The 19,851-nt window shown below is 45.6% G+C and overlaps 1 protein-coding gene across 1 annotated transcript in view; it reads right to left on the bottom strand.

Moving 5' to 3' along the window:
- The window catches only part of pard3aa (par-3 family cell polarity regulator alpha, a), a gene marked incomplete at both ends in the record, with an annotated part of 345,696 nt that overhangs the window by 62,878 nt on the left and 262,967 nt on the right, over positions 1-19,851 (bottom strand). The window contains 2 exons of the mRNA XM_080544006.1: positions 7,030-7,314; positions 15,365-15,478. Coding sequence (XP_080400132.1) covers positions 7,030-7,314; positions 15,365-15,478 — 399 coding nt within the window. The remainder of the gene's footprint in view (positions 1-7,029; positions 7,315-15,364; positions 15,479-19,851) is intronic.

Here is a 19,851-nt window from a genome sequence, read left to right as displayed (position 1 = left end):
ATTTTTGAGTTAGTAATTAATAAAATACAAAGGTTCCACCTCACAAAACATAATGGAATGTAAAGACTTTGACGCTCAATATCTCTGAACTACCCTAAACGGAGAGGGAACCTTATCATTCTAAACTCACAATATCTGGAGAGAGGAAAAGAAGGGTAAGGGCAAGGGCTGAGGATATAGATGACATCATCCATGTGGAGGGATGATGATGATGACGATGATGATGATGAAGGCCCCTGGTGTGAGTGCTGCATTAGCAGCCTGTAGAGCAGTGTGTTGGGGGGGGGGCTGACATTAACACCGCTGGACAGCTGTGAAAGTCCCCCCATTTGAGGTGTGAAGTGCGTCTTTCACAGGAGATTAGCGCTTTTCCGTCTCACGAGCCAGTGCTCCAGAGTCCCCCCCCCCCCCCCCAAAAAAAAAAAACAACAACAACAAAGTTCCTGGAAGATGAAAGAGCCCTGACCTTTTATCAGCTGCTGGAAATGCATTAGCCGTCTCATAATCCAATTTCAGCACCATGCAAAGTTTGGGTTTTGACATGACGGGCTTAGCAGGAAGGAGGAGGAGAAAAAAACCGTCTTGGCAGAGTGTTTTCTACAGGTGATGCTCTTTGGGCTGATTCTGTTTCTGGAGCAGCAGAGCTCGCGGAGCTGCAAGACGTCTTCAAGGGCTTTCGCACACAGAGCCCCGGCGTCTCACTTCACACGAGCTCCATCTCCCTCTCTCTCTCTCTCCCTCTCTCTCACCCTGGCTTTAAGGAGCTTAGAGACCGGGCCACGTAATGGGAGCAGCCAGTCAATCAAATCAGAACGTCAGAAAAGTGACGCTTTGTTTCACGCTCCCCCCTACCGAATCCCAGTGTTAGCTGGCACCTGTCAGGGTTGTCGCTCGGAAAGTAGCAACCGACACAGACTACAGAAACCCCCATGTGTCCTCGGTGCATTCAGGGTTGCCTTGTCAGCTTGCCTGTCTAAAAAAACAGGTCATGTTTCATTTCACCAAGATTGATACTTATTTTAAGAAATATAAAAATAAAAAAAATATTTTCTGTTCAGGTGAGTGAAAGAGAGTTCACCTTTCTAACTAACCTTTAAGGGAGAACACCAATGTTATTGTGTCTTTAGAAAAGACCTTGAATAAATTCAATATGAATAAAACCGACATTTCTTATTTTGCCCTTCAGTTTTACTGAGGCTGACAGCATTGTCAAAACACCACTCGTTTTGCGAGGTCCGATAACACGAAGACTGGTAATAAATAGCTAAATGAGCTCCGTTGGGCTGTGATCCCGTGGAGTGACAGTAAAACTCGATCCTGCACAACAGGCAGGACTTCAGGCTCCTATTGGGACTGTGTCCACATGTCTCCCCGGGTTTATAAGCTCTCATGGCTGACTCATTCTGGCTTTACAGTTTCACTGACCTTCTGATTAGAGCTCTATTAAGACCACCTCTATTAGAGAGAGGCACACGCACAGGGCATATTTATCCAGCTTTGGCCCACCATGGATGACTGAAATGCACACACATGCCACGATAATAACATAAATGCAGCCATATACTGAAAACACAGTGCTAAAAAAGCAACAGTATATATAGATATATATACATTGTAAATGGTGTATGCTGTACATGCATGCACACATAAACACAAGACCTCAGGGCCCTTAAGTGCCTCCAATTGGATGATTGGATTTACAGATACCCTCGTCTCCTTGAAAAGGAACATCCACTGTGTTGACAGTAAAAAACAACATGTGTCTATTAATATTAAAGAGTCAGACTCCTTGGCTCCAATTTGTCACTGCACAAACTACAGTGCTGTGAAAAAGTATTCGCCCCCTTCCCAGTGATGTCTGTTTTTGCATGTTTGTCACACTTAAATGTTTCAGATCATCAAACCAATTTTTATATTACACAAAGATAACCTGAGTAAATAGAAAATGCAGTTTTTAAATGATGATTTCATGTATTAAGGGAAAAATGCTATCCAACCCTACCTGGCCCTATATGAAGGGGTAATTCCCCCCCTTAACAACCAACCAATTAAACACATTTGTTTGAAAGCTGAGTTCAATTTCACAAGCCACCCCCAGGCCTGATTACTGCCAGACCTGTTCAATCTAGAAATCACTTAAATAGAACCTGTCTGACCAAGTGAAGTAGCCCAAAAGATCTTGAAAAGCAGCACATGATGCCTCGATCCAAAGAAATTGAAGAGAACAGATGAGAAACAAAGTCATTGACATCTATCAGTCTGGAAAGGGTTACAGAGCCATTTCTAAGGCTGTGGGACTCCAGCGAACCACAGTGAGAGCCATTATCTACAAATGGAGAACATTTGGAACAGTGGTGAACCTTCCCAGGAGTGGCCGGCCTACCAAAATTACTCCAAGAGCGCAACGACGACTCATCCAGGTCACAAAAGAACCCAGACAAACATCTAAAGAACTGCAGGCCTCACTTGCCTCAGTTAAGGTCAGTGTTCATGATTCCACAATAAGAAAGAGACTGGGCAGAAATGGCATCCATGGGAGAGTGCCAAGGTGAAAACCACTGCTGAGCAAAAAGAACACAAAGGCTCGTCTCACATTTGCCAAAAACCATCTTGATGACCCCCCCCAACATTTTGGGAAAATATTCTGTGGACTGACGAGTCAAAAGTGGAACTTTTTGGAAGGTGTGGGTCCCGTTACATTTGGTGTAAACCTAACACAGCATTCCATAATAAAAACATCATACCAACAGTCCAACATGGAGGTGGTAGTGTGATGATCTGGGGCTGCTTTCAGGACCTGGACGACTTGTCATAACTGATGGAATCATGAATTCTGCTCTCTACCAGAAAACGCTGAAGAAGATTGTCCGGCCATCAGTTCGTGACCTCAAGCTCAAGCGCACTTGGGTTATGCAGGAGGACAATGATCCCAAACACACCAGCAAGTCCACCTCTGAATGGCTCAAGCAAAACAAAATGAAGATTTTGGAGTGGCCTAGTCAAAGTCCGGACTTAAATCCGATTGAGATGCTGTGGTATGACCTTAAACAGGCTCGAAGACCCTCCAATGTGGCTGAATTAAAACAATTCTGCAAAGAAGAGTGGGCCAACATTCATCCACAGCGATGTGAAAGACTCATAGCCAGTTATCGCAAACGTTTTCTTGCAGTTGTTGCCGCTAAGGGTGGTCCAACCAGTTATTAGGTTTAGGGGGCAATTACTTTTCCAGATGTGTGAGATATGTTTTGAATAACTCTTTGACTTAAAATAAATGGAATGATCATTTAAAAAACTACAATTTCTATTTACTCAGGTTATCTTTGCGCAATATTAAAATTGGTTTGATGATCTGAAACACTTAAGTGTGACAAAACTGACGAAATTGGGAAGGGGGCAAATACTTTTTCACAGCACTGTAAGGCTCTTTGTCAGCGTTCTGATGTCATTATCTTGCTATGTGGACGGAATTCCTCTGCACATCCACAGTCTGTGTCTGCAATAAAAAAAATCTGTAATCCATCCAACTACGTGACCTTACAATTCAAAACCAATTAAATGTCTCTTCTCTAACAGAGGCTGAGATTGAGATAAGATCATAGAGTACTTCCTCTAAAAAAACCAGTCAATGCCATATTTATTCATCTGACATTCATTTAGCATGCTGGAGAGTACAACTTCACACTCACATGTAGCGAGTCCTATTTAGTTTCCCATGACTCATAGAAACACTGTTGCGCAATGTTGCAGAGGTCATAGGATAATCACCACGTGGCTCCGAACCCCCCAAAATATCCCAATAATACCAATTACTATGCTGGTTCAGATGGACAGGGATCTTGTTTAGCCCTGCTGGTCTCAAGAGTAAACACAAACAACAGGGTGTTGTCTGAAACACAACACAAGGCCTCCGGCAGCTCGATGTTCATGGGATGAGTACTGCATACCTATCAGGAGAAACAAGAGTGTGTTTACATGTGTGACACGTGTCGAACCAGCAAACCTCCCCACAAAAGCTCTCATTGAGCTTATCTGTTTGCACAGATCCAGTTTTATATTTTTTGGGTTTTAGTTTAATATAACAAAGCCCTTCTCTCAAAGTCTAAGCAGAAACGTGTTTCTTTGATCTAAGTTGGTAGCCACAAGAGGCCACCATAGAAGTATGTAATTCTATCCAGCCCAAGGTTAAGTCCTATACCCGTTCTTGTCTTTCATTGTGAAACATGATTGACAGCAGAGAGGGAGTTCCTTTCCCTGGACGGACCTTATCCACTTCCTGTTCTGTGACCTTAAAACAGGAAGTTCATTCTCTCTGTTATCTCCTTAAAGACTAAAATGTCATTTTAGTCGATCTGCAAGGCGAACTAAGGCTTTTCTAACCACCTCAACATTCCACCTCAGAACTCATTCAAACTTCTAAATTCCATTTCTTTCACTTATTATGGCTAGTCAGATCCTATTTGTAATTCTGTGGTGTTCGTTCTTTGTATTTGCCTCTACAAAAGTTCCATTAAGTTTAATTTGGAAATGCAAATTACTGTTTATATTTGTTTTGACAAGAAAATGACGACCGTCTTGAATCTGAATGCATTTCAAGCTGTTTCGCGGTGTTCGTTTAAATAGTGAGGCTTTGAGCTAAATAAAATGAATGCATTTCATTAATCTTGACGACACCCAGACAAATATTACAGACGTTTCATTGAGGCTGGCATACACAAGATATGCAAAATAGAAAGAGGTGGAAAACAAAACCTAGCATTTAACATGCAGTGCATATTTCATTCCTAATCAAAGCACCCATACCAGCTACCATCCTGTACTCACATTTCTCACCTTATCAACATGTTTGACTCATACACCAGTCTACTGTACATAAGTACTCACATTTCAAATTAAGACACAGCACTAAGCTCATTATGCTGGAATAAGCATGTGAAGCTGGTTATCCATATTTAACAGACACCTCTAGAACAAGAGGCCCAAAAACAATAAGATAAGAATCCAATTTGAAATAAATTCTCAACTCTAAAGTACTCCTAATACCTGGGATAATGTATTCAAGCTCTTATCCAAGAAACATCACACCAGTTAGTACTTAGAGGAAGGAAACATTACGGTGTTCCTGTGAATTGTGGACGGCTGCCAGGAGGCCAGTCAGAATTTGGCAAAGTTTGGCTAATCAAAAGCAGACATTACTGGAAAAAAATCATTTCTGAATTGTCTGAGAGGTAACGACACATCTGGTTGCAATTAGTTAACTCGCGCGGCAATCATTTTTAAAAAACTCTTGTTTTCTCTGAGAAAAATCGCAATAAGCAACATCTCTATTAATAGTTCCGCTGTCACTGAGGAGAAGAAATTGGATAATCACTGTGAATCCACCAGGAGCGACTCAAGCAGTTGTTAATCACACATTTACATGGCAGCCACCGTTTTCACCATTCACATACAGTAGAAGGAGAGCTTGATTACGGCTAAGAGGGTGGCTATTGAAAATCAATCTAAACATTTCCACGTGGTTCACTGAGTTATATCTTAAGAATTGATTACGGTCAAAACTGAGGGGCCTTCAGCGTTTGCATTCTTGTTATTTCTAGCCAACCATGAGGCTTAGAAATAATCTTGCCCTCTGTCTCTGAAATGGTGCTATTTCGATACCCACTGTGAGACAAAGCTATCCTAAGGAAACATATGCCACTATCTGCTGGAAGCTAACCTTCACTTCAGACATATGGATTGATGGCCTTTCCTAAGCCCCGGAAGTATTGGCACATGGATTTAGCAGGTTATTGGAGGGGGCAGATAACCTTGTCATATCTACTGGGCTGTCATGAGGCAGTAGGGAGAAATGTCTCAGTGGTAGTCCTACACACACACACACACACACGCGCATGCGCGCACACACACACACACACACACACACACACACACACACGTACACACACACACACACACACACACACACACACACACACACACACACACACACACACACACACACACACACACACACACACACACACACACACACACACACACACACACACACACACACTTTAACTAAGCCCACTGAAAGGTCATAAGGCTGAAGTGACAGCTGTCAATCAACACAGGGGGTATTACCAAGACTGTTAATACCACAACTGAACATTATGAGGTCAGAGGTGGGCGGATCTCTTAACTTACCACAACATATAGCAAGAAAATCAATAACTTAATAAGACACAAAAGAACAACGGTGGGGTGTGATGAGAAATAAATCCCAGAAGTTTGGTCAGAAAACGGTGTGTGTGTGTGTGTGTGTGTGTTTTGGTAATAGGAACAACATGACTCATATCTGTCATGCTTTTCTTGATTTTGGGGGAAATTGTTCTTCGGCAAATCAATTTCCCAACAATGAGTGTGCTCCACAAGACGAGAGGCAACATCACCGCCTTTGTCTCCGTTGTAGAATGTACACAGGAAACAGGACGACACACAGGAAAGCATATTAACAGCAATCACAAAGACTTTTAGAAATACCAATAGGCTCACTCAAACTCGAAGGACAATACTAGACAACCACACAGTACTTGTCACTACCTCCGATATATTCCTGTTGGCTCTGGGTAATAAATGACTTTATCCTCCGTGGAGAATAAGAGTGGAGTTGACGGTGATGTGCCATGCCCCTTGACAGTGTGTGTGGAAGCAGGATTACAGTGTGTACACATCAGCCGGGATAATAAAAGAGAACATCTGATATTACATTTTTCACACCCTGAGAATTATTGATGGGGGAATCTGCCTGCGAGTCGACCGCCTTTGGGGACTCGCCGATAAAAAACCTGGCTGTGGTATTCATTTACTGCACAGTGTGTGTCACGGGTGACAAATACAAAAAAAAGAAAAGAAAAGAAAGAACACACACACCGCATCTTTTATGAATGAGGTTTAAATGAACACTGGTGCTTGTGTAGAACACAAACGCTGGGCTCCGGCAGTGTGACACACAGAGCTGTGTGGACGAGGACGGGTGGTGGCGGCCCCTACCTGTCAGCAGAGGGAGGGCGTCCGTTGCGGGGCTTGTTGACCTGGGCGTAGAGGGCTTCCAGGGGCTGCCCGTTGTCCTGGGGGCTCTGGGGGCTCTGGGGACGATGGTAGTGGTGGTCGAGGGAACAACTCTGGCTGCTGTTGTCCATCGAGGAATCCAGGGAGCCGATGCCCGCGTAGGTGTGCTCCTCGTCCGAGCTGAAGGTCTGGTTGATGTCCTGGATCTCGGCGTACTCCCTCTCTCTCGCCTGTCTCTCGCGGATCTCCCTCGTCTTGGCCTGTATTCTGTGGAGAGAGGGAAAGGTCATGAGAGGCTAACTCAATATTTCATACTGTTATTTGGGGGGGGGGGGGGGATAGAACACATGAAAGCGATCACAGAGCTACCGAGAAAGAGACTTCCTTTTTTGAAATAGGGCACTTGAGGGTATTGACTGTGGGGTGAGCAGGAAAGGTTAGGAGACGTCAAGCTGAGGCGCGGAGACGCCGGGTTCGAGACACCCTGTAGGTTTCGCGGAGTCCACAGACACCACACCGCGATTTCCACATCCACTTTAGACATAACAGTCCTGTACGCTGTGTCTAATGCCGTTTTTCTTCCCCCTCGAGTGAGAGATCTGCTTACAGCGACATTCCACCGTCGATGCATATCTCACATATCTATCAGCCTCATTTGAGGAGGTTCCCTTCCTCCCTCTCACATCCTTAGCTGGTTTCTACCGTCGCACATAAGAGAACAGAAAGGCCTGTGGCCCGACGTCACGCCGAGTTGTTCAAATGTGTGGCTGCCCGGCAGTGGCGGGGGACCTTCCTGAGCCGAGCCTACGGACCCCTCCCCAGGGTCCTCTAACGAGAAGAGAAACAGGCCTCTCTGATCTCTCTCCCAACTCCTCTTCCTCTGCCCCCCCCACCCCTCCTCTCCCCGGGACCGCTTCTACACAACAGGGCCATTCAGGGGCCGTTCCTGCCTCATATGGACGGGGCCGCTATGAATGCCTGTCTCTTCCTTTTTTCCACGGATAACAAAGGCGCGAGGCGTGTGTGGGTGTGTGAGGAGAAAGGGGATATGGTGCTGTGGGAACGGGGGGGGAACGGGACACGGGCAGTGGGGACGAGTGGTGAGGACAGAATGATGACCCCCCACTAGGTGACCCTGCTGGCAGCAGCCACCGGCCCGGTTAATGGTTCCAGATGTGATGCCCTGCAGAGGGACGACACACACACACACACGCGCGCGCACACACACACACACACACACACACAGACACAGACACAGACACAGACACACACGCACACACGCACACACACACACACACACACACACTCATTCATTCATCTACACTTTCTAGTAAGGGTCAACACCCAGTCTGAGGGGCTTCCCCCCTTTTCCCATCACCCTCAGGTCAGAGCTGACCTTTGACCTTCAGCTGCTGTCCTTCACATATGATTGACAGCGCTGCCGTGGGTAACACGGCTGGAACCCCCCTGCACACTCCCACACGTCTGTACATTTGAATAACAGTAATCACATTTCAAACAATTACCATTTTTCCGTCACAAGATTCCACCATCCAATAAAGGGCTCATTTATTTGTGTCCATGGAAACCCCATTTTCTCTTAATCAGTAGGATGAGATTCTGATGCAATTTTGCATCCCCTCATTAAATTCCATCCACAGTCATGTATAAACCCTCTCTGCCTTGAACCATATAAATGTACACAATACAACCCCTTCAGTGCAGTCTTCCTTTAGAGCATGTGCAACCTTGGGAGTCAGGAAACACAGTGAAAAACACATTAATTCCCAGAAGCCTCTGTACCTGCCATCTGCCCAAACTGATGTCATGTCTCTGCCAGTAAGAGCAGACAATGACGTTACGACAGGTTCACAGAAGCCCAGTGGGACTCAAGGCCCTTCAGCCTGTTATTGGACTAATCAAATTCATAAAACAACAATATTGGCGTTTTTAAATGGGATAATGGCTTATTTGGCTAGACTGGCGACATGGCACAGACAAAGCCCCCCCCCCCCCCGGTGCCTAAAAGCAAACTAATAATATGAGCCTTTCAACCCCTGGTTAATAAGGAGCTTGTCGTAGATGGGCAGGGACATGATCAGATCTCTCCCCGTAGGAAAACTGGGAAAACTGCATTTACAGCACAGCCGAAAGTCAGGGCGTTGCACGTGTGTGGCGAGGAGGGCTGTCACAAGGCCGGTCCAAACTGTCGGGGGGCCTGATAGTGTGAGGGGAGGGCATCAGATGGCGTGGCCGATGCCGCCCAGCATGCCAGCGTAACAGGGACTCTTCGATGCTATGCACCCCACCAGCTAGCTCCATATTCCACCCAGCCGGTGCACGCACGCTTGGCGACCAAGGGGGATCCATGGCACATGGTCCTGCGTGTGCCGTGTGGCGAGGAGAAGGCCCCCAGTTCTCTGGCTCAGTGTAGCGGTAGCTGCCCGCCTCCCCCGCCCCCCCCCCCCCCCCCCCCAACCCCCTCCTTCGCCGAGACTCCTACCATCGTCCAACCCCGTACTCCATTACACAATTAATGGCCCAGCGTGGTGTTAACATGAAGGAGTGCGCTGCCCACACTAAGCACATCATTACTGCAGCATCAATTACCAGACTCTCTCCTCTCTCCTTACCGGGTATGCTCACCGTGTTACAAGGAGAGGAGAGACAGAGAGAGGAGGAAAATAAGCTCTCAATAACGGGGGGGGGGGGAGCTGTTGAGAACAGCATATGGACCCACTGTCTTGAAGCACATATTCACATCGCTCAGGAAAAGCCTACCCAATGAGAGAGGGATTTGATTCAAAGAAAATAAACCAAGTCACAATTATCGACGAAAGAGAGAACCTCTTGATGGAAACAGTAGGTGAAACTACACTAACAAACAACTCCCACTTTATGGCTTTTTAAGTCCAGAGCTCATTAAGGACTGAGTTGGCTGTGCTCTGTGCGAGTGGTGTTTCAGTCTAATTAAAATCAATGGGGGTAATTAAGGAGCAGAGATCCTGATGATCCTGATGATCCTGTATCTCTGCTGTGCATCCCAGAGCTGGAGCCCTGATGTCATGTGACCACGGTGTTACTAGGTAACAGGACACATACTGTAGAGAGACGAGAGAGTCTCACTCCAAGAATATTTTCTGACTTCCTCTTCAAAACAATACGGGGAAGGGATTTCCACTAGGCCAGAGGACGGTCTAGACACTCTAATGCAAGGGCTTATGGGAAGTCAGGAAGTTCATACTCAAGCTGGTCGACTGACCACCTCTCTCAAACCAACTTCCACAGTAAGCCAGACCACAGGTACAGTACATCTGCCAGACCTTTTCTTATTTTCTTCTGGAGACCCTCCCCTCTCTATTTTCTATTGTGGTATTTGTTTAAGATGTTTATTTTATCTTAGCATCTTGTTTTTGGTAGATCACAAAAAGTTCACAAACTGTTTTGATATCTATTGGTGATGAAATGTCTGATGGTTCAAGTGTGTCTTGAAATTTCTCCAAATGTTTTTCCTCCTCCAAAACCCAATGAATCGACACTCACCGAATACTTTATTAGGAACACCTGTGGAATATCCTTGGACCCAACCTGCCTTGTGTCACTTTGGGCCTGTTAATACCAATCAATCATCGCTTAAATGCCACAGCCTATTTGAGTATTGTTGTTGACGTTGTGCATCCCTACATGGCCACAATGTACCCATCTTCTTTCTAATGGCTACTTCCAGCATGATAATGCACCATGTCACAAAGCAAAAGTCGTCTCAAACTGGTTTCATGAACATGACAATGAGTTCAGTGTTCTTCAGTGGCCTTCCCAGTCACCGGATCTGAATGCAATAGAACACCTTTGGGATGTGGCAGAACGGGAGATTCACAGCTTGAGATCGCACCTGAAAAATCTGCATGAAGTGCGTGACGCAATCATGTCATGCTTTGAATCTGGATGTTTCCAACATCTTGTGGAATCAATGCCATGAATAATTGCGGCCGTTTTGAGAGCAAAAGGGAGGTCCTACCCAGTATTAGTATAGTGTTCCTAATAAAGTGTTCAGTGAGTGTATATACTGTACGTACAGTATACCATCAAAGGGTCAGTACTTTGAAAAATGACTGCAGTACAGTTGTTGTTTTTAGAGTTTATAAACATCCCGCAGCTAGCGTAACCAAAACCATATAACAATTAGGCACAATTCATCACGGCCGTAAATAATTCAGTTGCGGGGTATCATCACATTAAGTTACAAAAACTCACAAGTTTTACTAGTATTTACTAGTATCTTTCAAAAGGGAAAGTTGGAGGAATTACAGGGAGATGCAACACTGACAAGTCGGCTCCCCCCAGGTCCTTCCTCTCCGCACTGAATAAATCTCAGTGTTTATCAAACAACACTGTTTAATTCTGGACAGACGAAGTCAGCGCACTCCTCTCCATATGTCTGTCAATGTTTAATTAACCCTGGGGAGGGAGGGAAGAGGAGAGGAGAGAAGCACGCCGTACTCTCAACACTCATTTCCAAGTCTACACTGATAGTTAACTTAGAGAGCTTTCCTGACTGCTCAATGAGCAGTGTAGCACAGGAGGATGAAACAGAATGCATTGCTTTCTTAGTATCTCTCTTGAAGGTTTTTTCTTCTTCGTCTTTTCATCAAAACAAGTTCCATTGTCCTGAAGCCAAATAGCACGGAGAGAATAAATCACAAATGCATGATTAGACAATCATTTTTGTGTTTCATTAACTGACTATGCAAGCGTGTGGGATGGTAATAATCACTTGCTGCAGAGTATCAATACAATTACAAATATAATCAGGCTCGCAATCAACTGGTTTGATCTCCTTTTGAACTCTTTATACTAATGACAACAGGCAGACAATAGAATTCAACCAATTCGACAGAGTGGAACGACATCACTAATTATTTAGTAGAACCATTACTGTTATAAAACAAGGGGAACGTACATTAACTTACAGGCGCACCTGGACAGTAATTGCACGACGATCTGATTAGTACGACATTAACGCAGTGTTTCATTTCCATTTAGAAGTTTACATTGACAGCTGGTTAGCTAATCTTCTGGCCCGGCTCCTCAAAACCAACCACCTCTTCAGTCTGATTCTACAGCCTGCTGATTGACACGCTACAGAAGCAGCGGCTTGTCTTTTGTTTGTTCCGAGTCAGCAGGAATCCAAACAAACAGAGGAGGGAAACAGGCAGTGGAAAAGGCAGGCGTCTGGTCTGGGGAGCAGGAACAGGGCGAGATGGAAGAGTGCAAGCCACTGATTAGAAGCTGAGTGGAGCCAGCCAGATAAGGAGAGAGGACATCATAATCTGCAGCCATGGAAGAGGGTAGAGAGGGGAGTTAAAGAGAGGCAGCTATGAACGCAGTACACCCTAGCAGGTTGCTGTGGGGTTCGGTACGTCAGGCTTAAGACAGCTGCTCTGGTAAAGGCAGGAGACGATGAGTCTATCCCGGTCTCCCACGCAGCGGGAGAGATGAAAGGGAATAATGCATCTCTTCCTGGAGTTCTCTCTTTCTCTCTTCGCTTGATTGACAGCGTGATTGACAGCCACTCAAACCCTGAGCAGCACTAAGGAGGAGTGTGTGTACCTGTGGAACAACCACCCCCCCCCAACCAACACCCATCAAAGAGACTGTTGTCACACTGTTCCTCTCAGTCTGGGCCAATCAGTCAGAGTGGCCAGGGTTGTTCAAGGGTGTAAACAAAGCTATGTAATGGCCACCGCAAAGCATGTGTGTCTTATGGAGTGGACTCTCCAGTCCACGGGTCTTAATGACGCCTTGATGAGGGGTGGAGAAGTCACCGTGATGGGCGACAGGGCGGCAGCCGCGTAGCATTTGTGAGATAATAGCAACACAAATGCTGCTGATGACAACTCTTCATCAACGAAGAGGGACATCAACCATGGTAGTGCTGCTGAGGACTCGCCTCTCTGGATGATACTAGTAGCCAGACTACTGGCTGGTCTCCGAGATCAGCCTCTCAGATAGAAACACAAGACACTTAAGTAATACCTGTCATTTAGATCCTTACCAAACCTGTAAAGGATAGCTTAAGGTACAGTTAGTTAGCCAACACTACAATCAAGGGAGGCTGTTTGCAGGACAAAACATGGTCTGAGTGGTCATTTAACACTCTAGCTTAAAGGGAGACTTCACCACGTTTTAACCTAGTATTTGTTATCTCCAGCACCATGCCAGTGTCTACAATACTACATACGTATATGGACTGCACTTATATAGCGCCTTTTTTGCTGCTCCAAAGCGCTTTACAACAGCCTCTCATTCACCCATTCACACACACATTCACACACCAATGGCGGCAAGCTGCCAGGCTCCGGCCCGCTCACTGGGAGCAATTTTTTGGGTTCAGTGTCTTGCCCAAGGACACTTCGACATGTGGCCAGGCGGGGGCTCGAACCGCTGATCTGCCAACCTTGTGATCATTAGACGGCGACTCTACCTCCTGCGCCACAGCCGCCCCTATATACATATATATATATGAAAACAGACTTTTAAAAAAAATGCTATCAAGGTCAGATTTCTAAATTAAATCAAGCGCCAGCTGGCATGGTCCCTTGATCACAGGGGTGAAGAGGGTACAACGATATTAAAAAATAATTCGCCCCAACCCTTTCCACTGACTTGACAATCACTAAAAGCCCCCTGTCAAAATGTCTTCTTGAATTAGGGACGGTTTGTGTCAACGGAGCGGAGCGTTTGGCTGCGGCCCGTCCCTCGATCCCTGACGCTTCTCCCCGAGCTAGCGCTAGTTCTAGAAAGAGAGGTCCGTTCCTCCCGATCTATAACTTCAGAACCACAGCGACATGTCCTTGTCTCCATGGTCCTAGGTAATCAATCAGTTAATTTGCCTTGAGCAAGGATCTCTGCTCTTAGCGTAAACCGATCAAATCCTGGAGTGGAATAACACAACCAAAAAATACAGAGGAGGTAATTGATTTCAGAGGCCGTCATCCCCCTGAACTCTCCCCTGCTTTGAATATCGGCCTCGCTCTGCAGCAGGTTAGTTTATTATTACCGCGGACCGTTTCCCACAGGGTTCCCCTGCCATTAACTGAGGGGAAATTCGAGGCAGTTTGAGTGATGGAATTTGGGGATGGTGAAAAGGAAAGAGTAGCCGTCCTATAGGGATCCAGGGGCACTGGGCTTAGACATGCAGAACGGAGACAAACAAGAGAGGGAACGGGAATTATAGGCAAGAGAAACTCCCGATGAAAACAAGATTGGGAGTAAGGAGGGGTGAGAGCAGTAAGCTTTCTCTAATTCTTGGAGTTGTTTTTTGCTACTTTGCATGGCAGACATTTGGGAGGGACTCAAAGTAGAGAGTCTCTGGGTCACTGGGGATCTGCGGGGTGTGTGTGTGTGTGTGTGTGTGTGTGTGTGTGTGTGTGTGTGTGTGTGTGTGTGTGTGTGTGTGTTGGGCCATCAGCCAGGGTGGTGACAAGGCTCAGCGAGGAGAAGACATTCTTCTGTACCTGCATGTCACAGTCAACACTGCTCACTCTTTGAAGACGAGGGCTCCAGATGTTCCATTGAACAGGGGGGAGGCCATTGTGGTTGTCGGGTTTGTGTGTAGTATCAGACAGCTACCCTCCCCTCCCTTCACAGAGAGCAATATCAACCCCATTGTCGCTATTCAATTATGTACGCTTCATTACCAATAGCAGTTTGATAATTTAGTTAATTTGGCTTTTAGAGAACAATGGAGGCAGCAAGCCTTGGCTTTCATTCACCAAGCCATTGATATTGTCTCCTTCAGTGAAGTGAATTAAATAGAGCTTGTCTGTAAGCGAACGAGGCGTAGAGAACCAAAGCAAATATATGTCCTTTCATTCATTCATCGAGGTCTAAAGTCCACCAACACCAAGGAACGGAGAGGCGGGAAGAGGGAAAAGCAATGCCAAATTCTCGAACGATTAACAACCACTCCTGCCAACCCCGAAATGAAAAATAACTCTCCAACATTGATTCTACAATCATAATGAGGCGGCTATTCAATCCATCAAACCCCAGAGGAGGGTACTACGCTATTAGCAGGTCAGGTCCATTCAACGACACAAAGGCAAAAACAATCTATAAATGATCAATTTAATGTACTAGGTATAAAAGCCCAGACATTTACACATTGACAACTGAATGCTTTCCCAGAACTTTCCTCTCCTACATGCTGCCCATTTCGTTAATTAGGCAGTTTGCTAATTTTTTTCCGGGCAGCAGCCTTCCACTCTCTCGGACTTAATTGCGAGGCTTTTACCAAGCCAAGCGGTGCACTCACCTCTGCTGCTCTAGCCTCATCCGCAGGGTCTCCTCCTCCGACGCCTGGGTGTCCTCCATCTTGGACTTATTCGACCCCTTCCGCTCCAGCTCGTCCTTCCGGTGCTTCCCGAATCTGTGCGACAAAAAGAGGGAGAGGGTATTACATTTAGAGCCAGGCTTTATGTATTCTAGGCCTGAGGTAGGCTCCAAATCATCTACAATGTCTGTCTGTCTGTCTGTCTGTCTGTCTGTCTGTCTGTCTGTCTGTCTGTCTGTCTGTCTGTCTGTCTGTCTCTCTCTCTCTCTCTCTCTCTCTCTCTCTCTCTCTCTCTCTCTCTCTCAGAGGCTTAGTTGAACTACTCTTCAGAAAATTTAACTGTCAAAAACTGTCAGATGCTTTTGGGGCATTTGTGCAGGTGTGACAATTTCAGATATTTGATATGCTTCCCTCTGCACTGCACTTCTGCATTTCTTATAGGAATAACTTTCATAATAAAATGTATTTCTGTAATATAAAAAACAATCACAGCACATCACAGCCATATCAATTCAGATATCAATAGTGTGGTTATTTCCCTCTCTGCCAAACCCATGGTCTCATATTGACAACAAAGTCAAAGTCAATGTCAAAAACCCCCGTTTTAATACAGGAATAAGGTAATGGTATGTTAAAGAGAGTTCCAGGTCTTTCCAACTTGTGTCGGGTTTACCTAGTGTGATGGGCGCTCTGACAGCTCATGAATTACAACGCGGCCGGCGGTGGCTATGGGCAGGGGTGGGCTCAGCCACGCGTCTTATCCACCCAATCCATTTCTCAGATATTCCGGGGGGCATGTTTGAATGTTTAATCTCTTATTTGTATTTACCGTCGGGCCTATATACCACGTCTATCTATTTAGCGCTTAAGCGACGTAAAACCACCATCTCACCACACACGTTGGTCATGTCATGAGTTGCGGCCCCTGCCCCCCCCCCACCCCATACAAAATCAATGTCCCTTCCAGGATGTTGGTTCTGGCGCCAGGCCTGATTTACTGTATGAGTGAGTCACACAGCCGAGCTCGGGAAGTAAACAGAGGAAGAGAGAAGCTCACTGGCGTGATGTTCAACTTTCTCAGCGGCACTGAGAAACTTCTTCTGTTTTAATGACGGGGTGACACGGAGGCGGCGGTAAATCTAAGACAGCTTTAGAGGGGGGGGACGAGGACGAGGACGAGGATCGTAAATTCCCCCCCCCGGTCCATCCTCTGGATGTGCAAATGACTAGAGACTCGGCCTGGGGGGGTGGGGGGGACATGATCAACCCTGGGGGAGAGGAGATCTGAGGGAGGGAGGGCATACAGTGTACAGTAGCGGCAGCCGCCACCCGCCCTCTCACCGCCCATTGCCTACTTGCTCCTTTTACCATAACCCCAGCAACTCTAGCTCTAGCAACCAAGTAAGCAGTGCACACACACACGCAGACACACACACACACACACACACACACACACGTACACACACAACCAACCACGCACGCACGCACGCACGCACACGCACGCACACACACACACACGCACACACAGTTTGACGCACATGTGAGTTTGCCCATGTATGAGGCATGATTGATGTTCTGGATGTGAATATATTATAACTGTATGTAACAATATACAGTATGATAGCTCATGCCATCTCCATATCTGCTATGGTTTATAGGAACAACAGAGGGCTCCAAGAAGTGTAATTCATGGTGCGAACACAATAATGGTACTGCCCGGAAGGTCAGTGTCATTAAATACTGCCTGTGATGTCATTTCCTCCAATTCCCGTCCATAATGGTACCAGCTGTGAGGGAATTCAAAGCAGCAGAAGGAAGGACAAAGGAAGTAGTAAAGAATTGAGGAAGTGCAGAGGGTGGTCAGGCTGGAAGCTTCTTATAGAAATATGAGGACACATCTGTCTAATATTACAACACAGGTGTGGCTCTGGTTGTGGACAGTGGAAAGTTTGTTTTGTGTGTGTGTGTGTGTGTGTGTGGCCATGTGTGTGTGCATACAGTTTGTTAACGTACACTACTTTATTTGCATCTTTGTGTATGTGTGGTAAGTTTAACAACTGTGAATCTGATCACTGCACAGACAAGGTTATAACCTTGGTTATGGATATAATACTGGATATATAATGGTTATGGATGTATGAGGGAATAAAAAATAAAGAAATAATCATTGACAGTTTACCTTTCACTTGATTCCATTCAAACAATGTACAGTACACGTGAAGATTGATTATGAAAATACCCATTGATTGCTGAGAAATATCCATTGAATTCTCCAAATGAGGATTCTCGATGCTAGAAGTTATTGGGTTCGATAGCAGGCCTCTTTGTCAGTCAGGTCATGTCGTCCTTTAGCTCCATACTCAATTGCTTCTGTTTACTTCCTTTCATCAGGTGAAGGTTTATTTGCAAATTGGAAAACTTACTCTAAAATTGAAAGAGTTACATCAGACAGGATTGACTACGCTGAATATATTCATGAAAAGGGAGCCCGTTTCCCCCCTAGATGTTTATTATTCTACTTTACATTAAAAGCGGCCGGACCCAGGACCTTTCTGCAAATGGCTTCCCTCTGCTTGTTTCTGTAGTGTGGGAATTCTCTCTAATCTTTAGAGTGGAGCACGGCCTTGTGGGAGATTCTTTCCTGGGGTTGCGTAAGAGCGACAGGAGAAAATAGGAGCAGGGGGCTTTTGTCCCAGAGATAGCATACATTACCTGATTAATTAATCAACAAATGGCTCAAGTAAAAGCATAAAACTCTGCTATGCGAATACTAATAATAAGAGCGCTGCTATCTATCACCGAAGCAGGTGACAGCTTCCTCACTTCAAGGACTTTCATTATGTCCCTGAGAAATATTCACCTTTCTTCTTCTCGCAACATAGGGAGATAGGACTCAAACTTTCTTGACTTTCTCCTCAAATCAGCAGCAGTAAAGCAGGGGCTTTGATTTGTCACGGTGAGACATATTGAGGATTAAGCTCAACGGGATCTTGGGCATAAGAGCCCCATATGAAAGGTGATTGACCACTGCCTGCGGTCAGAGAGGGACGGCCTGAGCACAGGGGAACATCAAAGCGGAGGTGGGGAACCTCAACGTTACCCGATATATTAGATTAGCAGTCGATAGTGAATGCTGCTGCTTAACTCACAACATGGCTCTGCCTGAACATAGGCAGCGTGAACAGACTGGAACTTGGGATGAGTACGGAACACTTTTGGCTTGTCTGCTTGACAATTACTTTATTCCCGATTTTTCCCCCAAAGTCCAATAAATTCCAATGTTTCTTTTCAAGAAAATAGAAATCCATGCTACACACCAAGTTATAAAACAGCTCAAGATTGCATTGACGTTTATGCTCCTGCCAAAGGTTATTAATCTCATTTTAGACAATGAGACATCCAATGAACACCGTAATGATCTACAGTCAATCATCATCAGACAGTCAATCATCATCAAACACTAGAAGAGCCGTGAGGGGTCACGGTGACCCCTGTGAGTAAAAAAACAAATTCTATCTTTGCACTCGATCAAATTTCAGGACCCTCCTTTCACAACTTTTCCTAGATATGTGCGTTCTACCACCCAGTATCCTTACATTTTCAAAATCACTTCAGGATAAGCTAATATAAAGCTGTTTTGCAGTTTTTCTGTGTAGGAGGCAGGCAAAAAAAAAACAAGCGCCCTCTAGTGATCTCTGTGTGTAAATAGCAGAATTACATTCTAAAAAGGGGGTCTATTTGATCCCAAGGCGGCTCTACTAGTAGGTAAAATAGGCACGGCTGTTGTAGTGTTAAAAACATGGAGCCTCAGCCTCTCAGTAGAACTCCTATGCCAGTGTTGGCACAGTGGCGGCACGCTGTGGGAGGTTGGCACTGGGGGTAGCGTGGCAGCAGTGGGGGGAAGCTGGGCTGTTTGGCTGATGATGAGTCTGAATGTCGTCCTCTGATAATGACTGATTGATTGGGCAACTGTGTGGGCTGAATAACAACAGTAGGTACACGCTTCTCGGCAGGTCTGAGCTGAACATTTGGCTGAGCCAGGAGTGAGCCAACATGTCGTTCCATTTTCCAATTTCCTATTTGAACTGCAACATATTAAAAAAAGGGGTCTAATTTCGGAATGACTTGACCAGAAACATACAGTAGATCGATTGAAGTAGTAGTACTATTGTGTACCAGGTTCATTCATTGTTTCAGGAGATGATGATACTGAATGGCAGTGTTGTGTTTTGGTCTTGAAGTGTGTGTCATTCACATCATCATCCTCTCCCTGCATCTCCATCTCCAACAAAAGCACTGTTTAATGGGCCATCGCTAAGCTTCTACCCCTTCCACCAGCAAATGACAGGCATGACTAATGAATACATGAACACCTACCGGCCTCCAAACAAAAGTGTGATTATGAGAGAGTACAGGAGAGGAATGCTTCAGTACAGACAACTTGTGAACAAACGCTCACAGTCAATAAC

This window comes from Nansenia antarctica (genome assembly GCF_963989245.1).
Source record: "Nansenia antarctica genome assembly, chromosome: 13".
Lineage (NCBI taxonomy): Eukaryota > Metazoa > Chordata > Actinopteri > Argentiniformes > Microstomatidae > Nansenia > Nansenia antarctica.
This window is presented reverse-complemented; position numbering and strand designations above follow the sequence as displayed.